This window comes from Trichoderma asperellum, chromosome 3 (assembly GCF_020647865.1).
Source record: "Trichoderma asperellum chromosome 3, complete sequence".
Taxonomy (NCBI): Eukaryota; Fungi; Ascomycota; class Sordariomycetes; order Hypocreales; family Hypocreaceae; genus Trichoderma; species Trichoderma asperellum.
The window spans coordinates 1,730,431-1,747,642 of NC_089417.1; the positions used below are offsets into that span (position 1 = coordinate 1,730,431).

General features: G+C 48.0%; 5 protein-coding genes across 5 annotated transcripts; 2 read left to right on the plus strand and 3 right to left on the minus strand.

Annotated features, from left to right (window-relative positions):
• Positions 1-527: 527 nt before the first annotated feature.
• TrAFT101_005168 (uncharacterized protein) lies at positions 528-4,739 on the plus strand. Its single transcript, XM_024909892.2, has 3 exons — positions 528-1,793; positions 1,848-1,948; positions 2,000-4,739. Exons 1-3 carry the CDS (start codon positions 824-826, stop codon positions 3,899-3,901), a joined length of 2,973 nt encoding a protein of 990 aa, XP_024759464.2. The 5' UTR covers positions 528-823; the 3' UTR covers positions 3,902-4,739.
• On the minus strand, positions 2,807-5,947 carry TrAFT101_005169 (uncharacterized protein). Its single transcript, XM_066127399.1, has 6 exons — positions 5,778-5,947; positions 5,648-5,718; positions 5,371-5,581; positions 4,873-5,303; positions 4,366-4,815; positions 2,807-4,305 (listed from the first exon to the last, which is right to left on the minus strand). Exons 1-6 carry the CDS (start codon positions 5,833-5,835, stop codon positions 3,949-3,951), a joined length of 1,578 nt encoding a protein of 525 aa, XP_065983510.1. The 5' UTR covers positions 5,836-5,947; the 3' UTR covers positions 2,807-3,948.
• A 1,743-nt stretch (positions 5,948-7,690) lies between these two features.
• On the plus strand, positions 7,691-8,761 carry MTR3 (3'-5'-exoribonuclease). The gene is made up of 2 exons (XM_024903989.2): positions 7,691-7,888; positions 7,967-8,761. Exons 1-2 carry the CDS (start codon positions 7,768-7,770, stop codon positions 8,704-8,706), a joined length of 861 nt encoding a protein of 286 aa, XP_024759462.2. The 5' UTR covers positions 7,691-7,767; the 3' UTR covers positions 8,707-8,761.
• Positions 8,762-9,078: 317 nt separating this feature from the next.
• Positions 9,079-13,966, minus strand: TrAFT101_005171 (putative NRPS-like protein biosynthetic cluster; the record flags this gene model as incomplete). Its single annotated transcript, XM_024906747.2, has 3 exons — positions 9,079-12,919; positions 12,975-13,274; positions 13,332-13,966. 3 exons carry the CDS (start codon positions 13,964-13,966, stop codon positions 9,079-9,081), a joined length of 4,776 nt encoding a protein of 1,591 aa, XP_024759461.2.
• Positions 13,967-15,506: 1,540 nt separating this feature from the next.
• On the minus strand, positions 15,507-15,961 carry TrAFT101_005172 (uncharacterized protein; the record flags this gene model as incomplete). Its single annotated transcript, XM_066127400.1, has 2 exons — positions 15,507-15,734; positions 15,821-15,961. The coding sequence occupies 2 exons, from the start codon at positions 15,959-15,961 to the stop codon at positions 15,507-15,509; spliced, it is 369 nt and encodes a 122-aa protein (XP_065983511.1).
• Positions 15,962-17,212: the final 1,251 nt, after the last annotated feature.

Here is a 17,212-nt window from a genome sequence, read left to right on the forward strand (position 1 = left end):
CCTTGGCATTGGAAACTCCGCAGTGGAGGTCATGAGAGCACTACCACATGCTACTTGCGTGCCTAAGATAGATCTTGTAAACATGGGAGAGCGCCTTGCATCCGCAACGCATCGAGTACGTACTGCTGTGCCTCTAGCATAGGATAAGGTACTACATAAGGCCTAGAGTAGTACTTTAGTCTAGTGCGGACGTGGAGAGGTACGAGTACGATCCCTGTGTCGACATCATGCCTTAGTTCGTGCAAGTGCCCAGCCCAGCGCAATAACATGCGAGTACTGCTACTTTTCATATGGTCAATCAAAGACTTTGGAATATAAATAGCAATAAGCACAGAATAAGAAAAGTAAGCCAGCATTCATCACCAACAAACCACGTTTCTTCCTCATAAACGCAACATGAATAAGCTGTCAGCTGCGTTGATATAGACGCTCCCGCATCCTATAGCAGAATGATAGGTATGGAGCGCTATCGTAGTCGCACTAGCGGCATTGTCCACCAAGCCACAGAGTACCCCGATCTCGCTACAGCACTTATCGTAGCAAGCCATCGCTGTGGCAAGCAGTGCAACACTTGGGAACCAAGTAATGACGGAACTGCCGTCTTGAGTGATTCCAACTCGGATTTTGTCTTTTTCTCTCTCTCTATCTTTGAGATCCTTCTCTGGGATCAGGGCTCAACGAGTGGCCAGTGTCAATACTCTTAAGAGCGCTGCGCGAGGCGGTTCACTACCAGCAGCATACCATACCAGCGGTCTATACACGTCCGCCGCCTTATACCTTCAGCCATCTTCTGACAGATGCGAGCCTCTCCCTTCAGGCTCTCATGGATCAGGATACCACAGACCATAGCGGCAAATCACCCAAGCCAGTAACGCCAGAGAGCGATGCTCCGGCGTTTCTCCTGCTGCAGAACATTGAGGCCCCCGCTATTGCTACCCCAAAAGCTGCCAACGGATGGGGGGGTCGAGATCCAGAGGAGGACAATGATGAGCCAGCTGTAGCAAAGCCCTTTGCCCGCATGTCAAGCCCAGATTCGGCGGCTCGCGCGCAGGGTGCCTCCAACCCTGCGGATGAAGATGAGGATGTTGATGTTGAGAGCAGCCGGGACGATGGGCGGTCGTTCTATAAGATGCACAAGTTCAGTCTCTACGAAACAGTCAGCCGCTACTACATGGTTGGAGTGGATGTGAGCGAGAAGCGCTACAGGATCTTGAAGATTGATAGAACCACAGAGGGGGCCGAGCTGAATGTCACCGACGACAAAATCATCTACAGCCTCAGGGAAGTGAATCAGCTGCTCGACACCATCGATGACGGAAATCGTGGGACTGGAGGCATCAAGCTCCGCTGCACCACCTGGGGCTTGCTGGGCTTTATCAAGTTTACCGGCCCCTACTACATGCTTCTCATCACCAAGAAGAGCACTGTTGCCATGATCGGTGGCCACTATATCCACCAGGTTGAGGGAACTGAGCTGGTACCTTTGACGCCCGGACGGTCCAAGGTCGACGCTCGCAACAAGCCGGAAGAACAGCGCTACCTGACAATATTGAACACGCTTGACCTGACCAAGTCATTCTACTACAGCTACTCATACGACATTACTCGAACCCTCCAGCATAACATTACCAGGGAGAGAAAATCACTCGCAAACGGCACCATACCTTGGCCAAACGAGGATCTCAATTCAATGTTTGTCTGGAACAGCTACTTATTACAGCCAGCAGTCGACGCCCTTCAAGACCCTTATGACTGGTGCCGTCCTATCATACATGGATACATAGATCAAGCAGGCAAGTCGTTTACAAGTCTCAGACAGGCACGAGCCACTGACTAACACAGCACAGCGCTTTCAATATATGGTCGAACTGCACATATAACCGTGATTGCCAGGCGGTCACGATATTTTGCTGGCGCCCGCTTTCTAAAACGGGGCGCAAATGATTTGGTAAGCTGCCGTAAATCGCAATATTGTTACAATCTTCTCACTCAAGAATAGGGATACGTTGCCAATGACGTTGAAACGGAGCAAATCGTTGCTGAATCCTTGACAACGTCTTTCCATGCTCCAGGTCCGAGACCCTACTGCAGCCCTCAGTATACTTCTTACGTCCAGCACCGAGGAAGCATTCCCCTCTATTGGACCCAAGACAACACCGGCGTAACTCCAAAGCCACCCATTGAGCTCAATCTGGTAGACCCATTCTATAGCGCCGCCGCGCTTCATTTTGATAATCTGTTCGAGCGGTATGGCGCGCCTATATATGTGCTCAACCTTGTCAAGTCCAAAGAACGGCAACCTAGAGAGTCAAAGCTGCTAGCAGAGTACACGCATGCCATAGACTACCTCAACCAATTTCTGCCAGACGACAAAAAGATCATTCACAAGGCGTGGGACATGAGCCGTGCCTCGAAAATCCGAGGTGGGGATGTGATTGGGAATCTAGAGACAATCGCCGAATCGGTCCTGAAGACAACAGGCTTCTTCCAAAATGGCGATGGGCTCACAAGCCGTATGACGGCTCAAAACGGCATTGCCCGAACAAATTGCATCGACTGCTTAGATCGTACCAATGCCGCGCAGTTCGTCATCGGCAAACGTGCGTTGGGCTATCAACTTCACGCTCTAGGTATACTTGAAAACACATCTGTCGAGTACGATACCGATGCCGTGAATCTCTTCACTCATATGTGGCATGATCATGGAGACACAATTGCGGTGCAATACGGCGGTTCTCAGCTTGTCAATACCATGGAGACATATCGAAAAATCAATCAATGGACCAGTCACTCTCGGGATATGATAGAAAGCTTCAAACGGTACTACAATAACTCTTTTCTTGACAGCCAGAGACAGGAGGCATATAATCTCTTCCTAGGCAACTACATTTTCGCACAAGGCCAACCCATGCTCTGGGATCTCCCAACAGACTACTACCTTCACCACGCCAGTCCTAGAGAATGGACCGACAAGGGAAGGCCTAATTACATCAACTGGTTTACACCAGCATATCTCGAAGAACGGAAGATACCGCCTTTTGTAGCACCAACGGCCCTTGGCCGCTGCAAGAACGCAGAATCTTTCGACGATTATTGGCTGGAATATTATCGGCCTGCCACCCTATCTTCTTTCCCCAAGATGTTTGCGTACAAGATGAATTCTACCATTAAATATATACCTTTGAAGGCAACCCAGGATGGTAGATACGATTTGAGCCCTTTCCGAGTCCGAACCGATGGTGATGTCGATCCGGACAAAAGGAAAATGAAAAAAGAACCGACATTGCCAACCACATCTCTGGCCTCGACGCAAATCTACCGACAGCTAGACACGGGAGATCGAGCTTCGGTTACTTTCTCCGACACAATAACTGGAAGGGATGGATCTCGAAATCTCTGGCTGCGGCCATCGCAGGGCGGCGAACGCTGGGGCATCTACGATGGTCACGACGCCATGATTTCACCCAAAGCTTCCATGTCGGCAGATACTTTGAATCTGAAAGAGAAATCATCGGACCTTGAAAAATCTAAAACAACACAGTGGACATTTACCAAGGCGGTGCATGACGCACTAAACCCGGTCGTAAAGGATCAGGAGGCAGATGATTATGAACGATACATTCGTCATCCTCAAAATCTTCCACTTGTTGTATCTAGCGACACTCCTATAGACATCGACTCGTCGGAGTATCAGGAGTATGTTGACGGAACTTGGCTGAATCAAGGCCTAATGGTGTCAGGGGTCGACGAAGATGCAGATGTAGATGTATACTCAGAGTTGGTCAAGGTAGTAGAGAATCCTTTGACCGTCACCGAAGAGGATGCGCCTAAGAAGAGGTATAAAGCCTACGGGAAGTGGCTCCGAGGTAAATCTTTCTTCAAGCAGCAGCCTCTCGACTGAACGTCATGTGGCTCTCGGGAGAAGGCACAAGTATTTGCATATTTCAGTTATGTCAGTATACTAGGAAATAACTCGGCTAGTCGTGGCTCTTTTTGTACCGCAGCAGTCAGCCCTTCAATAGGCCCAGATCCTTCTCGGCTCCAAAGAGAGTGCAAGATCGTCGATGTACGGGTTAGGTGTGCCGAAATTTGATCCACATCTTCGGCTGGCAGCTGTGAAGATTTAAGGTTGAGCCAGCACAAAGAAATCGTATGGATTACTTGGTCGATATACCCAGGAGACGAAAATCTTGGCCAGCAGTTCACCAAGGTTGCATTCAAGGCTTCTGTGGTGGAATAGACCAGTGGTGGGTAGCCCATAACAAAGGGATCCGATAGCATAGAGGCAAACAGACGAAGAAGGTTCTGCCCGAAGGTTATTAGCACATAACACAGAGAGATTCTATCAAGTCTTCTGTTATTCACCTGGAGATGCTTCGCTGAGAAGAAGCCCAAGCAGGAGACGATATCTTTTGTAATTTTCATGAGAACTTCAACGATTCGAGGATACTCCGAGGCATGAAAATGGCCTACGAAGACGCCATCTCTCAAGAGCTTGTCAAGAAAACGTCGCCTTCGCAAACTCTTTGAGTCAGGATCCAGCTGGGCTATCCGAAGGAGGACTCGATATGCCGGATACAAGAGCTCTATAGACTCGCTCTCAGGTGTTGTGGAGGGTAAGAAGAGCAGCGTAGGGAAAACGGCGTCCTGGATTACGTTGTCAACGCCAGCGGACAGTATTACGTTTGCCGGACATGTATCTAGAAATAAACCAAGAATCTGCAAGCCTTTTATCCTGACTGCTGTGTTGTGATCTTCGGCTAGTGAGAGTAAAATTGGAAGAAACAGGGGCCAGTGGCGGCCCATTGTAGCTTGCTTAGCACGAGTTAGCACTTGTGTTTGTTTGGACGTCCTGGCCTATGAGTGACCTACACTGCACGACATGACTGCCCATTTAAAGCTTGAAGCAGCTTGAAGTTTTTCGCGTTCCTGTGAAACAGAGTCTAGAGATGTCCTGGCTTGTGTGCTTGCAGGCTGTTGAGCAAGTTGAGATGGCCTCCCAGAGGCAGTTAACCGGGTAGACGATTTAGAAAATAGCGGCCGAAGCGTGTCTTGGATTAAGCGTTGTGTAATGAACGTATCCAATCTATCATCAGCCAGATTGGCTTTCAGCAGGCGAGCCGCAAGGTGGGATGATTCTTTCGTTGTCCAGGCATCGTCTTCGTCTGTGTACGTAACAACGCTTATCAAAACTGCGTCGTCGAGGAGAAAAGGCTCAGAAGGCGAGGCGCAGAAAAGCGAGATGATAACGAGCAGGGCCAGTCCAGCTTCGGCGACCAGAGAATGGGTAGCATAATCGGAATCTAAGTCATTTTATAGGAATATAGCTCGGTCAGTGTGATTTGTTTAACCAGCGTCGGGAGTCTTTACCTTTAACAGCGGCATCATTGCTAAGACTGGGGAATTGTAACAGTTTTTGGGCCACCAAGTCAACGAGGCTTCGTACATGCAAAGATTCTCTGTTGGGAGCTAGACTAGAGGCCTGCGTTGATGAAGATTGCTGGTCTTCTTGGCCGTTTGTGTGAGTAGCTAAGAGGGCATCGACATGATGGAACAGCTCTAGGCATATAGGATGAAGTGCCTGTGGATGAGAGACAGCGGAAGGTGAGACAAAGCCATGTCCAGCAATGATGGATTGAGAGCTCACCTCTGGAGTAGCTGCATCACGTAACGTGGATGAAATAGCTTGTAAATTCAGGTCCTTCTTCTGTGACGTTTCTGCTGAAAATTGGCTTAGTGATGTTTCCCCGAACACATCAAGATATCCCAAAACAAACCAGCTTGGATTGCACGCAGCCTTTCACGGTTTGTATCGCCAAGCAGAGATTCATGCATGGTAAGAGCCTTTGATAATTTACTGGGATGAACGAAATTGTGAGTAACGGCTGTATTGCGACTTTTCCTAATTCCTTTTCAACTGTCAACTCGGACTGTGCTGAGAAAGCATGCAGTTTACATGTAGGCTGGGCAGTTGTTACTAGCCAAGGCAAGCAGCGTGCTAAAAGCATGCCTGGTCAGGTACCAGCGTTGTACAGTAGGCGCATGATACGGTGGCGCCTTGGAAGTGAGCGCAGTACAGTGCACATACGATATCAGACTGTTTTTTTTTTTTTTCGCACCACTGTGAATAGCGCATTTTCAGAGCGTACATCGAGTAAATCACTTGATCGGGCCGACCAACAGGCCATAAGGTTAAGGTTTCAGTATATCGGGTATGCCCTCTCTACGGGGTATGCAGTATCTTGGATAGCATTGGTCTTGATAGATGACCTGGATCGAAATAGACGCCTTCTGATCTAGGTTGATCAAGATCACCGAGTCACATCAGAGCCAGCTATTTGAACCAAGGTGCAAAACCACTCGTCAATCAAAGGGGCTACATCTCTACAGTCTACTTATTTACGCTGAAACACAGTCGGAATCTCTGTGTTCTAGACATTCTGAAACTGCCAACAGTTGTTTACACAGCATACCTACAACATCTTTTAGACGTTAGCGCTACTCCCAGGGCTCTTAGTTGTATACGCAAACAGTGTCGAGCGTGGCCTATCAGATAAGCCGATTTGACTCATGCGTCCAGCCGGCCCTGCTTGCAAAGAACTCAAAACGAGCCCTCCACAAACAAAACACTGGAGCCGAAATCTCCATCCCTAGCAACATGCGTAAACATGTGCCAGAAAGAAGCACGACTTGGCTTAGAGGCGATTGTTGAATGGATAGAACTTAATTTTCATCATACAGGCCGCGAGATGGTGTCGAGATAAAAAGAAAAAAACATTATCACTTACCATTTCGAGATTTCATTGTGGATGATATGGAGTGGGAAAGGTATGACAATGGACAAAGTACAGTACTAGACTTTAGAACAAATTGTTAGCGGCTTGAAATGTAGCGCGGTGAAATAAACATTAACAATAGTAATAGAAACCGACATCAGAGATCTTGGTATGGTAATTTAGGAGTCATCAATAATGTTCAGTAGCAGAACTGGAAAAAAGGTTTTTCATCATAAAGTCGGAGGGTTCTTGAGAAAAGCAATAACGAAAAAAAGAAATTGTAGTGCTTACCATATTATATCACAGCATAGGTATATACCGAACTTCTTACCAATAGCAGCAGCAGGTAGTATATCTCCTAAAGCATCAGCGTTAGTTGACTGACGTTTTCATAGATACAGCATAGCCAGTGTGAGAAGGCTTAGGTCAGATGGTGATGCATGTTTTGTTCTGCGCTCAGGATTCGCGGGAACAGAGTGTGAGAAATCATCATGAAGATGTTTGGAGGTTGGTGATGCGAAGTTGGCAAAACGCCTTCGAATGGTGAGGCAAATACTGCATTGCTTACCTTTTCAGCTGCGGCTGGGGCCGTATATCTCGCTTATCCTGGTGGATGGCAGCAGCCCCAGCATTCATTGATGCATTTTTGACACAAGCCATGACATTGCGTGGCGAAAGTGTTTTGTTTACCAAGTGAAGAAGAGTGAAGCAAAGCAAAGAAAAATTTCACGAAGATTTTGTAGTAGCGGACCTCTGCCGTATCGATATGCAAATATGCGACTAGATCCGCACGCTTAGGTGAATAGCGCCTCTCTAGCTCTAGAGCTTCTGCCAGGGAGGTACGTACCTGATTTATGCCCTATCGGGGAAAACGCAGTGCTTCGTCTCGCTGAAACGAAGAAAACATAGTGGGTCCAGCTTCTGAGACTCACTCAAAGAGAAAAAAAGTTCTTCGAGCTGCTGGTGCTGCACAGCCAGAGAATAAGATATCATGGCGGATCGAAGACGAGTAAATGGGCCCGGGAGCTCTACTTTACCTCCAGTTTATGACGATGGCGAATTAGATGCGGCTTTGCGCCGCCAGCGAGCACCTGATGCCATCCGGCCTCTCTGTGAGATAACCCATCCCAACCATATACAGCGATGAGCTATCACGAGAGTTTTGAGACTAAGACTTCATTTTCTGCTAGACCTCAAGACAGGGGTGACTCCCTCAGCATCTGGCTCCGCCTATCTGGAGATTGAGCCTCGAGAAGGGGAACATGGCTCGGGCATGAAATTGACGTGTACCGTCCATGGACCCAGGTCGCTTCCACGCTCTGCTCCCTTCTCTCCTTACATGGTGCTCTCAACTCATGTCAAGTTCGCTCCATTTGCCACGAAACAGCGTAGAGGCTATCTTCGTGACTCGAGCGAAAAGGACCTCAGCACACACCTAGAAACGGCCCTTCGCGGAGCTCTGATTGCTGACCGGTGGCCCAAGAGTGGCGTCGACGTCGTCGTCACAATTATCGAAGGGGAATCAACTCGGCAAGACGCGGTGGAGCGGCGAGTCGAGGAATGGGATGTGATGAACGTTCTAGGCGGATGCATCACTGTTGCCTCTGCGGCCATTGCCGATGCAGGCATTGACTGCGTGGACACCGTTTCTGGAGGAGTGGCTGCCCTGGTGGCGAGCAAGAATGGCAAAGATGCCTCAATTGTGCTGGATCCTGTGGCGCTGGAGCATGAATCTATTCTGGCAGCCTGCTGTGTGGCATATCTGCCCAACAGAGATGAAGTTACAAATCTCTGGTTCAAGGGCCAGCTACCCTCGCCTGCTTCATGCAATCACCAATCACTAGTTTCAAGGGCGGTACAGGCGAGCAGGGGCACACATGGGTTGATTTCGGCGTCTTTAAGCGAAGCTATCGGCAGCACTCAAAACTAAGGTACATATCTTGAATAATAATAATGATGATGATAATGATAATGAGTATAATGCATGTATATAAAAGATTCGCAAGATGCTCAAACTAAGCATCAATGTCATCTATATATGGGCTAGACGGTCAACATATTGTGAGTGTGGATACTGATGCTTTTGGAAACAGGAAAGAGACCTAATTTTCCGCAATAAGAGCAATACCAATCACCACTTTGTCATTATCCATCTAACTAAAGAATTTGGTACCAAACAAGCGTCAACTCACTGAGATTCCAATGAAACACAAAACTAGCCCCCTTTTCGCTGATCGCTCTACTTATTGTGTCTACCACATGCGAGCAAGATACTAAGCGCAATCATAATCTGTCCATCGATTCACTTCGATGCTCGCTGCTCAACCGCTGCTCTCTTCCCGGTATATCTCTCTGCAGGCCATCCCTGCATTGTCCAATTTTCTTCCACCACATCGCCACCCATGATGAGCGTATGTTCTAAAAGACAGCTATCATTCTTCATCGTGGCACCACTCAGCAGTCTACTTCCTGAACGCATCACACACCTGTCCCCAATGTGCAGTCTGTTCAGATCAAACTTGCCCCGAGTGTTGATGTGAGCCACCACACTAGCATCGTCAATAGCCACTCTGTCTCCTAGCTTGATCAAGTCAGGCTCTGTGAATATCAAACTGGGGTTGCCATTGGCAAAGAGGGCGCAGTCTTTGCCAATCTCAGCTCCCAGTGCTCGGAAGTACAAAACGATCCAGTTGGTCCCTGTTAAGAGCCCAATAATACCTTGGCTATGAAAGCAGCGCCGCCGAAGCCTCTCGATGCTGAGGAAAATCTGCCACCGTTGGCAATAAGACGATTTATCCCAGTCATAGTTGCCAGGCGTGCGGCGGCCTAATAGAATCCATTTACTCGCAATGACGATGAAGAGCGCCAAAATGGCCAACAACGTAAATATGACAGCCATGCTTGCCCAAGACAAGAGCAATAGCACGCCAACATTGAAGGTATAGCTTACCTCACGTCGAACAAACCGATCCATAAGATGGTCAACCACTTGTGCGCATGTGACGACTGGCGCATTCCAGTAAAAGGTAGTGAAAATGACGATGAATGAAGAATAGCAGAAGATGGCAAATTGCCCTAGGACGTGGTAAGGCGCACGTTTGAGATAAAATGCACGCCCAAATGGAGACAAGTCGTCTGTCTCCGTCGTTTCTGATCCACTGTCATCTTTTTCACTCTCAGAAGTCGTAAAGCCCCCCTTTTTTATTTCGCCTCGCTTCGTTTGTGAAGTGCGTAATTCGGCGAGCGTATCATCACTGCTCGAATGGGGAATTCGAACTTGCATGCTACCCTCCTTCAGATCTAAATCCATCGTGTTGCCTGTGAGTGTGTCGTCACTGCGTATATGTCGCACGCGGACACGATGTAATTTCTTTTCATCTACTGCCGTGCTCTGGCCACCTGAGAGATGAACACAGTCGCGGCCTTTTGCGCCCACGAAGGTACCACCAGACGCATAAGATGCTCCCCGGCGCGTCAGCGAGCCAGAGCCCATGGTTGCTTGACTGCCAATCGTCACACCCGGCAGTAGACATACTCGATCTGCAATCATAGCATGGTCTTCAACCGTGATCTTTTCGGAGCCGGTGCCATCCGAGGTGATGAAGTGAGAGCGAGATCCAAATACGACATCATTTCCAATGTCTATCAGATGATAATCACCAATACTGGGGCCCGTGCCTGGCCAGTAGATTCGCTTACCAATTCGACCACCCAGTAAGCGTAAAGCTATAGATGTTGCTTCGTAGTGCTGGCCAAACATCACCGTCATGTCGTGCAGGCGCGAAACTGGCAACAAGGTCTTTAGCAAAGCCGCTCGCCACGTAGTAATCGCTCCTCGGTCTCTTGCAGAGGCAAAAGTCATCTTCCCAAATACAGCATCCAGCAGTGATTTCACGAGCAAGGCGAAAGTAAAGAAGATGTACGGACTGAGAACACTTCGCAGTACTAACGCAAGGGAGTGGTATCCCACCCGTTTGGGTGTCGAGAACCAGTCAACAACACTTCTCACCGGCGAGATATCGGGAGTAGGCATCGCTGTCACCATGCCGAGGATGCCACCCAGCCAAGGGAGCAGCGATAAGATCCATACGAAGAAAACCAGCGGTACCGTGAATAGGCAAGTGAGAAGCAAATGCGGCTTTTGCGCCAGGCTAGGAGAAAGTGCCCGGTTCTCCTCGTCAGCATCATCAAGCTCCCAGCTCGACGAATTCGGTCCAATGCAAGCATTGGCGGGGACAACCGCACCGGGCGCTATGATTGATGCTGCACCAACAGACGCATTCTCTCCAACAACAATACGACCCAGGTACATGGACGTATTGCCCTCCACGGCAAACGGGCGGCACATGCACCGTGAAAGGGTTGCCCCATCTCGGATATCAAGGAGATCCCACTCGCCAACTGAGGTGCCAGTGATCTCAACATTCTTGCCAATCTTGGCCCCCATCAGGCGGTAGTACATAATCTTCATGCTTCCATTCATATTGAAAAATCCTTTTCCACAGATACTGACAATCTTCTGAACCATCCACCAGCGCGTGTGGTATGTCCCCCACATGGGATAAAGCCCTTCGCGATAGCGACCAATGATCAGCCATTTGGCGGCGATGCCAAAGAATGGACTGACAATTCGAATTACAAATTTTGAAAATAGAACTGAAACCACCACATTAAACAGCCGGCCCAGCGTATGATGGTTCGTTGGCCATCCTTGAACGTAGCCCAAGGCAACAATGAAAGCGGTCCATTGAACCGCGCGACGTAGAGGATAGATAACAGTGAGCGGAATCAGCTGAAGAAGCATCACGATAGGATTTGTCGAGCTGTAAGTCTTGGAGCAGCCAACTTTGTTATCGGTGATTGTATCAGCCGGTTGGAGCTCTATTGTTTTGTCGACAAATGTAGCAATAGCAGAAACTGTCCCTTGGTTGAAAACAAGCTGGATGGGAATCTGGATAGCAAATGTAGACCGTAAGGCCGATACCAGACGCCCTGCTTTTAGAGAATCTCCACCTAGAGTGAAGAAATCGACGTCAAGTGCTATGTCCCTTGGGTCCCGAGAAAGAACATTGGCAAAAATCTTTCTGATTTTTCCGTCAGTGGACGCGTCAAGCTCCTGCAAAGAAGCATTCCCCATTTCGGCAAGTAACTGGTCGAGTTTGTCATTATCGACGGCGCCAGAAGAATCAAGTGGCACAGGATCTGACAGCAGGTATACCTGTTCAGGCACCAAGTATCCGTGAATGATGTTGGATAGCTGTGCTTTTAAGGCATCTGGCTGTTGATTCAATGCCCTTGATTTCTCTTCAATTGGGCTTATAAAAGCTTGCAGTGTTCCTCTGGTGGTATTTTGTCTGCAGTAGTGTCTGAAATTACCAGGTATGGTATCATCCAAACTAGCAGACAAGGCACTGTAGTCAACAGCACATTGGAAGGAGCTAATTGGAACTGAGAGGTCAGTATCTGGAGGGGGACACGTAGCCTCCCAGTGCCTCTTCATATAAGATGTATCATCTGTCAACTCTGGTATCCCGCATCTCTGGCCCAATTTGATCCTCAAGACTTTATTGTTCTTCTTTGGAACATCGTTCATGTATGTGATGAGAACTGGCCATTTGGCTTGCTGCAATGATGAACGTAAAGCGGTCTGTAATGTTTTCAGATCCACGCGAGGAGTATTTGCAGGGGTTACCAGCACCACCGCAACCACTTCTTGCAGCACGTCGTGAGGCACGGAGAAGGCAAGAGTTTGGAGAATACGTCCATGGAGCGGCGACTCTTGGGACATAGATAAGCGCATGATGGCATTTTCCACCTCGAACGGTGAGATGAGCTCACCACCGCGATTGATCACTTCCTTGCTTCTTCCAGTGATATAAAGGTAGCCATCTTTATCCATGTAGCCAAGATCGCCCGTGTCAAACCAGCCGTTTGAGTTGAATGGCGACTTATCCAGAGTTCCGTCAGGATTGAGGTAGCCAGGAAATACAGGCTCCCCGCGCACACATATCCTCCCAACATCGCCAACTGATACCGGAAAATCTGACCAATTCAGTATAGAAAGTTCTGGTCCTACACTGATGCCGGATGTGCCTTCTCTGTCTAATTGGTAATTAAGTGGCGGCGTTGATATTGGCATACATCTAGTAATATGCGTCAGTATGATTTACAAGTATAGTTTGACATCATATCTCTTACTCGGTCATCCCATAGCTTGGAAGTACCACGCATTTGAATGTATCTCGAAGTTTACACGCCAACGACGGCAGGAGACCTCCTGCAGCATTGCATGCCAATCTAATACAGCTCTGCTCTAAGACCGTCTTGCGATCCGAAGCAGCAGCCAAGATAACGGAATGCATTGACGGAGACGCGTAATACCACGTAACGGGAGTTTCTTGAACTACATCCCAGAATAAACTAGGATCAAATGCTGGGCAGCATACTGTTGATCCGCCTGCGAAGATGGGAGCAAAGATGTTTCTAACCAATCCTCCACTACCATAGGTGTTAGCCGAGATTATTTCCCACAGACGCTCCATGGTTTGCACTTACACATGATATAATGGCATCATATTGAGACATATATCCGAAGCAGTCAGGCCCCAGGAGTCTACTACAAAGGAAATACCAGAGACAATAGAATGCATTGTCATGGGAACAACCTTTTTTGTGCCAGACGTGCCGCTTGTAAAGAGTATCAATCCTAAATCATCTGGTCCATTGTAAGGAAGGCTCTGGCTCTGTGAAACAGCAGTGCCGTTGAGGTCTTGAATTTCAATCTCGTCGCCATCATCCCACTTCACCACGAAGACCTGGATGCCTGCTGAGGCGACCCAGGGATCCCCGAGTTCCAGTCTTTCATAGTCGTCTCTCGTAGTCAGTATGAACAGAGCACCGGCTTGTTGCACATCTGCACGAAATTGCTCAGCGCCAGCAGCAGGGTTGATTGGCGCAGAGGTATAGTATGTTGTAACCGCGATACAGGTCGCAGCAAGCAACGGGCCATTGGGTAAAGCTATTGCGACAATCGGCTTCCGAGCAAAGTTTCCAGATGGAAGTCGAAAGTTATCAACGAATCTTCGTAAGCCCTTGTGGGTTATATAGCTTCCTGGCGTTGATGATCTCAGAGCTGGCCGTGAGTCGTAAGAAATAAAAGACGCAAACGACCCATACGATTTTTTGACCATTTCCGAAGTGTCGTGGATTATTTGTGCCAATCTCTCATCTTGATGAGACCTGGCATCTTCTGGCATCAAGTGATACAGTCTTGTGAAGCACTTGACGAGGGGGAACGTCGGCCAGAGTCCCGGTAACTCGGTCAATAGTACACGAAGTAACGCCAGCGGTCGGGAGGAAGGATGTGGCGTGTCTGGGATTGCCTCCAAAATCCGTTTCTTGTCAATACCTGAACATAGAAGGGTTTGAAACTCTCCGCTGGTGGCGATTTCAGGTATCGGCAAGGAGTATAAGCTCTCAAGTAAGACTGAGAGTCCTGAGAGGGAATGGAGAGAGTCCATCTCAAGTCAAATGTTTCTTGGCCGAAAAGAATCAGCTTTTATCCCGAACCCAATTGTGTTCAACAATTGGTCAGGAGTCGCTTATAATGTCCTATCGCCGGGCTGCGACTTATAGAAAGCACATCAGAGAGACTTTTGCAGCAGTGGGAGCCCAAATATCATATACATAGAGGGCATTGACGATCAAGTGAGGGCAATTGAGATAGATTTCCAGCTAGACGGGCGATCAATCGAAGATCACAATGGTCATTGCGAAGGCTACGCATACCAGCTGCAACACGGGATGTTCTCTCTCTTTATAATACCATGGCCGTTCGAAAGAATGGGATGTGAGACACCACGCTCAACGCCATACACTTAGGGCCGATCCTGATTCCGACGATTGGTAACTTCCAAATCAATGATGATTTCATCAATTAATCAGATAACAGGAAGCACGGTCGACCATATTCAAGGCTTTATGTTGGTCGGTCGTCTATCGCTGAAGTTTCGTATTCAGGGTCGGCCATATCTGAAGCTTCACATCTAGGGGTTGACCGTTCAAAATTCCAGTGGCCATAAGCAATAAACTTCATGAATAGAAGCTGGTTATCACAACAATAACAGGATGCTTATTTGGTCGTTGCAATTCGCGATGATAGGACGCCTACTTAGGAAGGCGGTTCTCCTCTATCGCTTTGTAGAAGAATACCATGTGTGATCTCACGTTGAAGACTATACGTCTGGGAGCTGATCGTCCGACAATTTCTGGCTGGATAGCTGCCGATCCTGGTGACTGAGAATCTTGAAACGATGATACAGTTTATCGACTAGCCAAATGCCTTGCCGCACAGAACGAAACGATAAGACATGTCTAGGACCTGGAACACGACTCCTGGCCGTCAGAATCTGCTTGAGAGGCTATCAGCTATAGGCTCATCGTCAGCCATACGCCGGCTAGGAGGAAACGCTTTTTCGCGCCTTCTGCCCAATAGGAAGTGAATACATGTACTTGCTGAACTGACCCAATAGATCCCGGGAAGCACATAGGCTCTTTGAACATGAAGCAGGTTTCCGGGCCACCTACTGCCATGGTAGGTGCATCGAGACCCGTTGGGATTCGTGTACTTGAGTCGTAAAGCACTCACAACCAAGCTAAAGAAGCCCTCTTGAAGTGTCGGAACGCAAATCCACACTCGCCAGGCTGTCCGAAGGCGCGGCCACAAAATCCTTAATCAGTTAGGGAATGCTTGATGGTGATAAGTCGCCGAGTGCTTGGCAGCCCAGAGTTCTCATGCTTGTTCTGCCAACTGCTATTTCCCGACTGTGCCGACGATCCATACCAGTTAGTGAAATGGGGACAATAGCTACCAGAAAACAAACCCCTTGAAACTAAGACCAATATATGATCCAGAGATGCACGAGGAAGAGCGTGTGGGGGGAGGACCGCATGGCTAAGCTTTTCGGCAGGGTTAGCAGCTCTTCCTGATGCTAGCCCTCGGACAGACACGGGAAACGAGGGAGAGATGCATTCCTTCCCCATACCTTGTCTTGAACTGCGACAGGAACCGAGTCGGCGACAGCATTTTTTCGCAAACATGATTTCCCAGTACTAGGCAGTAGTTTTTTCTCGGGCGCCACGGCAGCATCGATCGCCAAGGCAAAATCGATCGCCAAGGCAAACATCACATCTGCATGTGCCCTTGACGCCCTCGGCACTTAGCCGAGGACATACGAATGCAACTCTACGGCGGTCAGTGCTTCTGCAAGCTAGCAAGATCAAAGATGGCTGTGCTGGGGATTCTTCGCGTGGGCCAACAAGGGCCTTTTACCACCTTACTACGGAGTACTAACGCGAAATATTGCATTTTGAAGAGTCGTCTCACCCGGGCTGTGGAAAATTGCCATTTGAGAGGAAGAAAACATGATGTTTTATCCGAATTGTAGAAAAGGCCTCTACTTGAACTGAATTTGGCCCATGCAATGAGCTGTCTTTACCTTCCATTTCAATTTATTTTAGACTCGAAGTGCGCCTATCTCAAAATATCCATGCGATTTATATCGCTAAGAACTATTGTAAAAGTTAGATGGGACCTTACTGCACAGCCCCCGGAGCCAAACAATAGGGGAATAGCTATACATACACCAGGACAACCAATTAAAGCATAATTTGTACAAACGCAACTACTATTATTTTTGCTTTATGTACAGATATTCATTTTGCGGATAACTTTTTTTCTTCCTCCAACACTGAGGTTGCTGGGATGGTGTAAATGTTTGCACCATATACTACTACTGTCCGGGCATACCCTGGAACTCCACTGCGATAGAGTAGTGATATCTTTCGTAAAGGAATGCTTTTGCCTGTTCAAATCAGTATATACTTGCATTGTTTATTAATACAAACTACAATAGTCGCCTTATTGACATCACAAAAGCTTTACGTCCACACTACTATTGACCCAGCACAATGTAGCTGGGCAGGGCTACCTACAACATACTTGGAGGTCTCACTATTTTAGCATCAGATACATAGCCAGAGTTTATAGATCAGCTGGTTGAATAATGGCCTGCCCGATGTTCCAAAGCAAGAAAATCTTTGCACATCTCTCTACAGGTACAGAATTAAACGCCAGTTATTGCCGTACTCGTGTAAGCAGTATAAAGCTGCTTGCACCTGCGACATTAAGAACAGCAGCTAAATGAATCCCTCGATGGAGGAAATTCCAGCAACGCTCAACGAAGGAAGAGGATAAATATTAGATGACTATGCATAAAGCGTCTATAGCTATTTACTTGGTGGCGGACTTTGAGATTAGCTGGTGGCGATATACTAGTAGAGATAGGAATCATCAATGAACAAGCGCTCGCATCTTGTGCCAGCAGATATGTCCGGTTGATTCACGAAGACTCTAATCCGTATCAAATAGCAAAGCC